General features: G+C 35.6%; 1 protein-coding gene across 1 annotated transcript in view; it reads left to right on the forward strand.

Moving 5' to 3' along the window:
* Positions 1-12,744, forward strand: part of prkcaa (protein kinase C, alpha, a) — a 141,597-nt gene that overhangs the window by 42,820 nt on the left and 86,033 nt on the right. Inside the window, exon 3 of the mRNA XM_083522404.1 lies at positions 7,885-7,967. Within this exon, the coding sequence (XP_083378530.1) occupies positions 7,885-7,967 (83 nt within the window). The remainder of the gene's footprint in view (positions 1-7,884; positions 7,968-12,744) is intronic.

The raw sequence follows: 12,744 nt of genomic DNA on the forward strand, positions 1-12,744 counted from the left end.
GTGTGTGTGTGTGTGTGTGTGTGGAGGTGTAATTGGAACAACGGAGCCTTGTGAGTGAGTGATTGGTAAGATACAGATTAATTGAACAAAGATACAGACTAATTTATGAGCTAATTTAATGAGCTGTGAAACTGTGCTGATAAAATGTATTTGCAGGGTTAGAGCTATGGTAATGAATATTTCTTCATCAGGGTTACTCATATTTTTAATGCGTTCTTGTTGTGTATGAATCTAAAAGGGAAGAGTTGAAACCAAGGATGCATCAACATTAATACTGATATTGAATTAGAATAAGAGGCCTTTATTTGTCACATCTACATTATAACACAATGAAATTCTTCTTTCCCCCCCATATCACAGAAAAGCAGAGAGACAGAGATGGAGAAGAGCATGCTATAAAGAACACGCAATAAACTCATATTTGTTTATATCCCTCAAAACAGGCCATTACATTTTTATTTATACCACAACGCTGACGAATTCTTGGCCTCGATTGGACAGGCAGTGTTAATTAATCCCGTTTTTATAACATGTTCGAATACATGTTTCTTTTTATTGCTATGGTACACAGGGATTTGGGAGTTTTTCCCACATAGCTCAACTTCTCTTTCTGTACACTTAAACTAGGCCTTTGTCCTAATCTTCCTTGTCAGATTAATTACTGATGCCTTCTGTAATTAGTGCCAACCGCATCCTTGTTTCCAGCTTCCTTATTTAAACTCTTCGTTGCTCCCTCAGCCATTTTGTCTTCTCTTTTGCAATTCAAGCTTTTTTTTCTAAAGGTTAAGTTTGTCGTTGTCTATATTTTCCTCAGGTGTTAATGTTATGCCCTCTGGCAATGTTTTTCCCATTTTGTTGTTGTCTCTATTCACTGCCTTTGAACTATTCTATGACCTCTTGTTATAGTTGTGGTAAAAGCTCTCGTGAAACCCATCACAGACATTTTAATGGTTTCCACTACAAATAACCTCTCAAAACATCAGCTATTAACCTTTAAATCCACTTTGTATGCATCATCAAAACATAAAAACCAAAGAAACATCCAGAATCTGGATGCCTAATGATATCCTGATGGTCTCTATTGGTCTCCAGTAAATACCAACATGTGATCTACCACACATGTTGCTTGATCTTACATTGTATCACACATGACACATGACATACTGTAGAAAACAAAACCTATAGAGACCCATGCCAAGCATTACAGTTTCTATTAAACCCAATGCAATTCTTATTAAAACCATTGAAAATTTTTACAAACGTTCATAAGAGATTCTATTGTTTTTGTTTTTTTCAGCATGGTCTCTGGGGTTTATTATTTCAAACATGATGATGTTGTACTTAATATAATGAGTTTATGTCAGTGCTGTAGCACATAGCTAGCATAGTGGCCTGATCTTATTATAATATAAAAAAAACAATCTTTTCACTTTCTACTTACTTTATTACAGTAGATTAATACTTTAGGTTCATTTGAGAGTTAAGTGGCACCTCAGTCTTTGCCAAAAGAAATTGGACCTGATGAGTCATTAGCCTTTCAACTGAAAAAAGGCTGGGTACTTTTACCACAGAGCGCTAGACAGTTAAGGGACAATTAAATCCCTGGAATTTTCCACAAAAAAAAATATTTCCATCTTTAAATATTTCAAGATGATAGTCAGGCCTTGGCCATAAAGAAGTGCCACATTTTCCAGTTGGAGAAGTCTGGCCTTTTAGAATTTAAACTGGAACTGTATGGGCTATGAATGGAGCGAATCCCTTGGCAATTTACAAAGAGCAGTGTTGCTAATTTGGAAATAAAAAATAACAAATCTAACTTTTAGCAGTTGGTTGATTTTTTATTTTTTTTATTTTTTGGTTATATAACTTTATAGAAAAGGTTCAGTTGATTACATTTCCAGTTTATAAAATTTAAATGGGATTCAATTGCATGAGCTTGTGTTTCCAGATACCAATCACCCATTGACTATTTCTGTTTCACCATTGTTTTAAAAAAAAATAAAAAATTTTACTTATTTTTAGGGATGTAATGGTACACATATTTGTACCGAAATTTCCCAGTACAGGGCTTTCGGCAATCATTTTCACATGCGGAACATAGTTAAATTCTGAGTTCCCTCAAGAAACATATTAAGTGGCAGACCGCGAGGCAGAGACTAAACAAACGGTCTCTGCCTCGCGGTCTGCCACTTAATATGTTTTTAATGCATTTTTTATTGCTATTATTAAACTTGCACCCCTTCTTATTACTAATGTTGCCAATCGCTTTTGTTTTCAATCAGTTATAGACCGCTATTGTTTCCAATGACCAATCACTGATGACTAGTCAACATTGTTTCTAACCACTGACATTGTTCCAACAATCACAGATCACTATTGTTCGTAATAGCCAGTCATAGGTCACTATTGTTTCCAAAGACCAATCATGGATCACTAATATTTCCAATGGCCAATCATGGATCTCTTTTGTTTCCAAAGACCAATCACAGATTCCATTTGTGTTCTTGATAGAACTTATTGTACATTGTCTATGTTGCAATGACCAAAGATGACTTTTTTTATCTTAGAAAAAATATTATAATCTTTTACTTTCTAAAATGGTTTCAGACAATATCTCCTTTCCCCTAAAATGTGTTCATAACACTGACAAAAAAGCAGAGTAAAGAGGAAAACAAGCTCATGATTTCTATGGACATCTGTTGCTGAAGTTGGTAGAAATGGTAGGGTTCTTACATGTGAAGGAGCACACTGCAGATTTATTAGATCAGATTTTATGTAAAAACCTGAACCCCCCCCTATAAATTGCATACTTAAAAATATAGCCAGGGGCGATAACATCCTTCAAACATATTAGAAACATTTTTCAAAAAACAGGCGTCGATGGTGCTAAGGAAATGCTGCCTACCGCAGCTGTAGACTTTATGATGCACCTCCAGACTCTCATGATGCACCATGCTTGAATTGTTTGATTATGTCATCTGTAGCTGTACTGTGTTCCCTTGGTAATGGGTTGCCTCACCTCCAAGTCCCCCAGCAATCCCCCTCCCCAATCCAAAAACTCTGCATTTGATTGGAAATGCCACATAGATTGTGTAAGTGTGTTTGCCTGCGCTCGTGTGTTTCGAACCCTGTAGCTGTACATTTTGCAGTAATGGTGACTTCTCTTCTCTTCTCTTCTCGTCTCGTCTCGTCTCTTTATTAATGTTGTTCATTTATGCGTTCTATTACTATTTGTTTTTCAAAAGGCCACAAGGGTGTTTAAGGTTAAACGCTATGTCTTTGTTTTAGCCGATATCGTTCAGCACTGTGTGTGTGTGTGTGTGTGTGTGTGTGTGTGTGTGTGTGTGTGTGTATTTTAATTAAATAACTTTAACTTGTTCTGCAGCCTGATCCAGGATACAAGTGTGTTTGCTCAGGTGTGTATGTTTACTCATGTGTTAATATCAGTAAAGAAAGCAACTGGATTTAAAAAACGGCAGATGTCTCTTCCCCTTCTCCTTTTTTACAGATTCCTTCTTTGTGGAAAAAAAAAATAGATAAAGGTTTAAAATGAAACTATTAAAAAACCTCTATAAGATAAACAGACAGTTGAGGGCATGACTTGATGAGATGTTCTAAGATTTACTGCTTTCATAGCAGCACGTGCATTTCAAAAGTACATTATTGCTTTTCATATATAGCGCCTAATCATATACTTCCATCCTGCAGGTGGAGGGAAAAGACATTTTCTTTCTTTCTCTTTTATGGAGATCAGCTTCTCATTGGATTATCATGATTGATTGTAGCCTGTTGTGTCTGCAGAGAGCAAATTGAAGCTCCTGGCGGCTAAAAATGCAGCCGGTTTTTGTTTGAACTCCGAACACGTCCAGTTGCTTAGTAGCATGTTGTTAATGCTCTTGAAAAAAATGATAATTAACTCTTTTGCTCTAAATGATGTCAATCAGACGAGATGTATTTTCTTTCTGAAGGTTGCTTTGCCAAATTTGTACTGGAGCTCTGAGGCTAAAGTAGCTAACAAATAATGTATATAATATAATGTATAATGTAACTAAATAAACACATGTTTACCTCACACGCAAAATTTGTCTCAGCAAAATGATTTGTAAATGAACGTTTTGATTAAATGTCAAAATTTGGGCTGTAAATCTGTATAGTTTTTGTATGAATGCAGTAACAGAAGGCATGAAAGAACTAGCAAGTTTACTACCATGAATTATCCTACTGTATAACTCGCTTATTGTATACACCATTACCACACTTGTGATTAAATACATGACATCCAGTTGCAATAAATCCATGCCCGCTGTCACCTCAGATTCCTGTTTTTGGTAGACTGGTGTGGAAACCCGGTATGCATCTCTCGCATTTTAGCTCATCTGCTTCATTGGTGTGGTTTCTGAGATGCTTTTTACCTCAGCACATTTGTAATGAGTAGTTACGATCCGAATGATTGTTCGTACCATGAATTTTTCGCAAGTTGTTACTGTGTTTGTTACTGTTTACGCATATCTTCTAATGATGTAAGAGCTATAAATACTATCAAAAAAACAATAGAATATACTAAAACAAATCGAAATAATGGAAATACTGTATACAATATTTTGTATTAAGTAACAACATTTTTTTTTATTTTTTTTACTCCGAACAAATTTCAGATTGAGGACAGGTTTGTTCATATCTGTGAAAGTCCGTAAAGTGAATGTTTGTCTGTATGGTTTTTTTCTGAAAAATATTATATATAATATATATACTTTTTTTAAATAATTTTTTTTGTAGCTTTCAATTCTAATGTGCCAATTAAGTCATTAGTTATTAGGTAAGGTTAATAAAAAGGTATGGCTTTGCTTTTCCTTCTTCTTTTTTTTTTTTTTTTTTTTTTTAACAAACGAAACTTACTTTTAGAATATATTTTTTAAGGTTCCAGGGCATAAGAATGCATTCATGTTATATGTTCCATGCGTGTGAAAAAAGGGGTGAAAAGAAGTCCAGAAGGAATTGCGTACTGAATAAGAGCTATTTTTGAAATCTTTCATTTTCAGCACATAGACATGTTCATCCCCCATGAGCTTTGTCTGTCACTTTTTCTCTTTTGAAGTGGTACGCTTCAAGAAAATGAAGTATTGTATTATTCCATAAAGGATGAGTGACAGAGATGTCCCTGTTATCTCGTAGCTGCTGTGAGGAAAACGTAAACTTAATAAGCATTGATAAAAAAAAATAAATGAAGGCAGCTCAATGTCACCTGAGCCATTAATTAAGTGTAGGAAGATCTGGAGGAGGTCATAACAAGTCACTTGGACTGTTTAAACCATATAGCCAGAATAAAGGATCACTAACAGCCATGCTAGTCAGTTAATATGTTTCTAGCTATGCTGCATAACATAACATGTGACTAAACTTCTTAGCTTGTTAACTTGAAAGCAAGTAGTTTTGCTGATGGGTAGGTGGTGTGTGATGTAATAAATTGTTAAGATGTAGGTTTTTACAATTATTATTATTAGTTAAGAATTGCTTTATTACCTTGTATTTACCATGTGTGAGGTACTTCTTTTTTTATACATGTATAAAGCTAATTTTATGAATTTTGTGTCCTATGCTAGTTTGCATAATTCCTGTAGATTATGAATTAGCCTTCAGTACAGGAACTAAACAGTTTTATTTTTCAGGCTTCTCAAGGTTTTTTCTAATCACATCATGCATGTCTCCACTAGCTCGCTCATTAGGGATCTTACAGGGAGGACAAATTTTTGATGCTGAAATTTATCTGCTTTATTGTGTAAATGTGCTTTGGGACAATGACCATTGTTAAGTGCTATACAAATTGACTATTAAGTGCTATACAAATGAAATTGAATTGATTTGAATCAGCTAAATCATTACCACAAAAAGCTTTCCATCATCTAATGGCCAATCAGCTACTTGCTATTTGCTGTTGCTATGCAGTTTTGACTTGTCCGTGAGAAAGAGTGAGAGAGAGAGAGAGAGAGAGAGAGAGAGAGAGAGAGAGATAGAGAGAGAGAGAGAGAGAGAGAGAGAGAGAGAGAGAGAGAGAGAGAGAGAGAGAGTGTGTAATGGTGATGCTTTACATGAACTTAACATTTACATGTACATTTACATGGAAATTGAAAAGGAAGATGGAAAACAAACTAGGACCACTAGGACAAGTTCTACATCTAACTTTAAAACCATTAAAATGAACAATATGTTCTTTTTATGTTGAGCATTGTAATCAATGCCACATCACTGTGGTATAAACAAAACAACACAGACCTACAACGTGTGGATACGGCATATGAAAATAATCCCATTTGTTTCTGTCATATGAAAATCTTTCCCTGCGGAAATAATATTTTGCATTAAAATAAAAATTCTTGCTCACAGTTGGTGTCCAGAAGGTTATTAGGCTTAATTCAGAGCACCAGGAGCCTTTAGACCTTTTAACAACACCTTTAACTTTTAAATGCTCTGCTGGATTCATATGGTCATAGTTAGTACCAGCATATGAATAATTATTCTTCCAGTGACTTTTTAAGTAACACAAGCAACTTTGTATCTTCAGATATCTTCTAAAAATTCACTACATAGTAAACAGAAGTTCACTTTCTTTTAGCATATGGTCATATTGAAGCCATTTTTTGTGTTCATAACAGTGGTAAAAGCATATAAACACTCCATTAGAGACATCGAATAAGTTCTGTAGGAATTTTATTCGCGTTTATTGAAAATGTTCTAATTTATTACCGATCTAGGGAACACTTTGGAGGATATGAGAATGCACTCTCTCAGGGCATCAAACATTCACACACACACTTCATTTTTGAGTCAACCAATCTACCTACCTTCATACTCACAGGCACAGGATGAACATGAAAAATTCCACATATTTAATAAGGATCCAGCTGGAGAACCAGCCATGACCTTGTGACACGCAATGTTATAAATAGAAAGAAACTTTCTAATTTAACGTCAATCCTTTTTCCTATCAGACAGCAATTTGGGATACAAAAGCACCTGAAAAGCGAAATGGTTTTCTCCATGTGGCTGATTCTGGTTACGGAAAAAGCAGACAGTTCTTAAGTTTTACGGTTTAGCACGATAGCTCCGAGAATACGTAGTTTATACTAGAGAGTTTATACTCATTTGCTAATAAAAAAGAAAGAAAGATGCTATTATTTGTCACATATACATTAGAGCACAGTGCAATTCATTCTTTGCATATCCCAACTGTTTTGAAAGCTGGGGTCAGGGTGAGGGTCATCCACGATTCAACACCCCTGGAGCAGAGAGGGTTAAAGGCTACTTCCCAATTATAATGATAATTGTATACAGTGTATAATTCAGTGACAAAAACGTTTTTACAAATGCACCTTTACTGTGCAGTTAAAGTTCGAATAGAATATGTACCAATCAAATTATGCTCTGAGGTAAATGTTGAGACACCGGGTTCTGTAAACAACATGAAACCAATCAAGACAAGGAGGTAGAATGTATGCTGGGAGAATTTTGAGATTTCAATTTCCTGCAGTGAATATGCCATAACCTTTACATACTTGAATCAGTTTGAGTAAAATTACTAATTAGTGCATTTATACAAACCCTGGACAAAATGATCATGCAGTTCCTGGATCACACACTCCTCTCAGGATCAGGATATTGTTTAAAGTTTGTGGTGTTGGTGGTGAAAAAGAAAGCTGATGAGTCAAACGAAGAGTTTGATTAAATATTTAAGCTACATTCACGTCACAGAGGAACACTTCACACGTTTTTTTCCTGTTTGGTTCCGGAAGCTGTATTTATAAATGTATTTTAAATTGCCACCTGACCTAATTGTGACTCACTGTGTTTTTGTGTGTTTGTATGTGTGTGTGTGTGTGCTGCTTCCAGTGTGCTGTTTTGTGGTCCACAAGCGCTGCCATGAGTTCGTCACATTCTCCTGCCCCGGAGCGGACAAAGGACCCGACACAGATGTGAGTACACGCACGTACTGACATGCACCACTCCCCCTTTATCAGCAGTATCTGGGGGATATCAGCGCAGGAGTTACCGCATACGTGGTTCTAAACGAGCTACGTACAGGAAGTAAACATGCATTAAAAATGATGCGTAGTACACTAAGTTCCAGAAAAACAAGGCATTTTGTATAAAAGTCCGTTGTCAGCCGCACTTTTAAAAGTTGTAGGAGGTGAAAGCAGTGGATGATGTAATGATGTGAGCTGTTATCAAAACACAACGTTCATTCCGTGGGGTTTCAAAGTTCCCACACGCACTGGGAACTTCAGTCAATCAAAGTTCTTTATTTTCATGTCAGCCCCTTGTGTGCATGATATGCAGTACAAAGTTGTACCAATTGGACACTTTCCAGTGTCTACATGAATTGATGCCTTACATGAAGGATGGACAGCGGGCGGTGCTAAGATTGAGAAAAAGCCCAGGAATCCCTGCCTACTCTGTGTTTGGTTCTCCTTTATCTCAGACAGCGGAAATAAGTTACAATTATTGGAATATTAGGCCACACGAAACCTAATTTAGCATTTTCATAGATCAACATAGTGTATATTTTAACCTAAGCATTTAAAATGTACACATCTGAAGTTTTATCGCTTCATTTGCTTTTTCGCGAATGAGGACTTGTAGTTTTTCACGGGATATATTTGTGCAAATATAAAAATTCTATCACAATAATGAGATTTTCATTTAACTTTGCAATATTCAGGTACATAAATTGACATTTAGTAAATTTTATAACAACCAGGCATCTAAAATTGCAGTAAAAATAATAATAATCTGGTAAAAACAATGTATTATTATTATTTCACATTAATGCATAGTATTCTAATAATAATAAAACGTAGAATAAATCTCTTTTGAGAACAGAGTTCAACTTTGGGTTTATACTCAGGTGTAGATGATTCAAAATCAATGAATTTATCAAGTAAATAAAAAAAAAAATCATGGCTAATCTATCCATTTTTTTAAACCTTTCACTCAGTATCTTTCAGCAAAATGGAAAAATTGAACAGATTTTTGAATCGTATAACAAAAAACAAATATTATTTTATTGTTCAGTGTTGGGTTTCTGTATGTGGAGTATCATGAGTTCATGTTCAGTTACTGCTGTGCTGGGAAACTCTAAAGGGGAGGGTTGTGAGCACATTTTGTTGAGCAAACAATTCATACCTTTCTACTGTAATGTTTATAGAGGGATAAATCAGACAGCACAACTAAGGCTTTTGTATTGTACATACCGTATTGTATACAGTATATAGAATTTCCACAATAAAACTACTATGCTAGGTAAAAAATATCTACTTCCAAAATGCTGCAAGTCCTTAAAGCATAGAGTGCCTACTATTTATATGAGCTATTAAACACTACTGTGAAGTATGTATGACACCACAAAAGTGCTCAGTGATCCAAAAATAGTGGGAATTTCATAATTTTTATTTTGGTTTCACACATTCAATTTATATTTCAATGTTCGAAAGATTAGCCTTTTTAAGGCAAAAAAAAACACAACTGCCACCACTTGATTTCAAATGTGTTTTAAAATAGTTTCATATTTCAATCTAAGCTACAATGCAAAAATTTTATCCCGATAGTTTTATTACAAATTCGAAGGAATATAATAATCTGATTGGTGGATCAGGCCTTGTATTGATGTAGCTCTGATTTATGGTAGCTGGGCTGTGGGAAGTAGTCCATTAGGAATAATTTGTACTCCAGGGATATCGACCATCAGGCATTATAGGCAACATTACTCTATGCAATATACTCTTCTATAGACAGCATATTGTTGACTGAATAACCAATGTATGGACACTATATTGTTGACGCCTGACCAAAAATTTGAATGTATTTTTAAATATCTCCCCACGTTTATTCGCTATTCGCTGTTGTAATTATCTCCACTCTTCTAGGAAGATGTTCCACTCGATTTCGGATTGTTGTTGTGAAGATTTGTGCTCATTCAGAGACACAGGCCTTAGTAAAGCTAGGTACTGATGTACGTGAGGAGGCCAATAAAACCTTTGGGATGAATTGGCCTCCTCACCTACATCAGTACCTAGATCAGAGCTCTATAGCAGGTCACTCAAGATCTTCCTTTCCAAACCATGCCCATGCTCCAACAAACTGGAATTGTGCACTGGGACAGGTTTGGGTTTCCAAGTTCAATTGATGATGTTATCATTCTGAGTTTATTTTATTATACTCAGTTCAAGTGAAGGGAAAATTTAATTCTACCTCATCCACAGACATATTTGGGGAAATATCATATTTTACAGTATAGACAAAAATATATAAACTTTTGTCTATATAGTGTATATAAAGTAACTTGCCATGTCAATTCATTTTTATTTGTATAGCGCTTTTAACAATGAACATTGTTTTAAAGCAACTTTACACAGATAATGTGGTGATAAAAATGAAAATGATGTTCTTCATAAGTGTAAATTTGTCCCTGATGAGCAAGCCGGTAGCGACTCTGGCAAGGAAAAGCTTTCCGAGATGGCATAAGGAAGAAATCTTGAAAGGAACCAGACTCGAGACTCATCTGGGTTGCAGTGAATGTCTATTAATAGCAGATAAACGATGTTTTGGGGTACAGTGATGGTGATCAGAAGCACAGTGAAATCCTGAGTCATTTAATACATACAGTTACACAGATAAACCTTATGCTGTATCGACAAAATAGGAAGTAAATATTTAGCTTGTACACATATTCAGGCATTTAGACTTGTGCTTAAAAGGGCAAAGGTTGACTATTTAGACTTCAGTGCTCAAGGTATGCATGAGAGTACAAATACTACAGGATACAACAGATATCTTCAGGTGCTAATGCACACAAAAATAAATATATATACTGTTGTATATATGTGTTTATGTATATATACATGTGTGTGTACTGTCTGAACTACATGAGAGAGCAATGCTTCCAATTACATCACCACTTCACTCTGTAATAGGAAACGGTATATATTTTTGGCTGTAGTGGTTAATAGATCAGTGTATTGGCTGGTTCGTTGGTTGGCTGGTTGGATATTTATTTTATTGTATTTAATTGATTAATTTCAGTCTATCTATCCATCTATCCATCTATCCACAGTGTCATATTAATTTCAGTGCAGTGGTTAAGAGTAGTGTAACAATGAAAACCTAATCACAGGGTTCAAGGCCTCTCTCTCGCTTTCTCTCTGTCTCTTTAATGATGTAATGCTTGATATAGACACACCCTAGAAGTAGGAAACTCAACCCAGACTATTGGTGTGTATGTGGTGTTCCCCAGTTCTCTAAACGTTAAGCAGCACTCAGTATCCTTACCCGTGTCAGGTGTAACCTGAGGAACTGCATACTCCATGTTTTATATTTAGCGACTCTACAGTTTAACCCTCAATCTGCTGACACACAGGGTCCATATTCCTTTTATTAGCGCTTGTCGCCCACGGCTCCATTCTGTCTGAAACTCTGATTTATAACCCCTTGGGTTTAGTCTTTTAATGTTTGAATTAGAGTTTCACTGCTTCCACCCAGTCATTAATCATTTTATATTATCCCCTTATAGCCACTGTTCACTGAGCTCACTGCTTTTCTGGCAATGCATGGATATTACTAAGACATTTTACTAGCCTGATGAAGCACTGCTCAGTAGGGTTGGACTTCATCATGCAGTGACAGCTGCATGAGCTTGTAAAATGATTAAACTGTCAGTAAGCATTGACACAAATGAGCATCAATCTTTATCAGCTTTAATAGCCTGCATGAAATTTTGTATTGAACAAACTATATATTAAATATTCATACATATTATAGTTAATGCATTGTCTATAGTAAGTACTGTAGATCATTTCTATTTAGCAAATATATCAGTAATAAGTAAGTAATAAAATACAATGGGATATGCTGATATAAAAAAATAATTAATGACTGGCTGGTGTGATGCGTTATTCTTTATATCCATGTTCCAAAGTATTTTTTTCCTCTTACACTATCTGACATGTTTGATTCATTTAACAAGCTGTGTTACCTCAAATGTTACTGTACCTCTTACATTATAGCAGTTATAACATTTACATTTACATTTGCGGCATTTAGCAGACGCCATTGTCCAGAGTGACGTACAGAAGTGCTTTGAATCTCTAGCAATGAATAAATCTACACTGGTACACTACATTACAAACTTCCTATAAATATAACTCATGAATTCTACAAAGCAAACTTGGAAAGTGTTTCAGGAACAGGGAAGGTCTTCAACCGTCGCTTGAAGATAGCCAGCGACTCCGCTGTACGGACATCTAGAGGAAGTTAATTCCACCACCTCGGGGCCAGAACAGAGAAGAGCTTTAAAGTATACTTACTTCTCATTTTTAAAGAAGGTGGTGCCAGTCGAGCAGTTCTGGAGGATCTCAGACAGTTATAAACAGTTTTCCCCTTTTTGTCCTAAAGAAAACAGGAACCCTCTCATGATCTCAACCCTCTGATGATCGGTTTGTGTTACTATGATTGACAGGTCAGAAAGTGTAGACCATCACGTTATTGTAGCTTAAGATGTAAATCCGAGGTATGATCATCAAGTTGAAACTTTACCCACCCACACAGAAAAACACAGGCAATTTTCTAGTTTTGAGTTTCTTGTCACCCATCATAGACTTCTTTGACATCATCATGCTTTGTGTTTGTGATCTCCAAATGATAGCGAAAAATTTTTTTCTTGCACCAGTTGAGAGACTTTTTCATCAGAGAGTTACA

This window comes from Silurus aristotelis, assembly GCF_946808225.1.
Source record: "Silurus aristotelis genome assembly, chromosome: 2".
Taxonomy (NCBI): Eukaryota; Metazoa; Chordata; class Actinopteri; order Siluriformes; family Siluridae; genus Silurus; species Silurus aristotelis.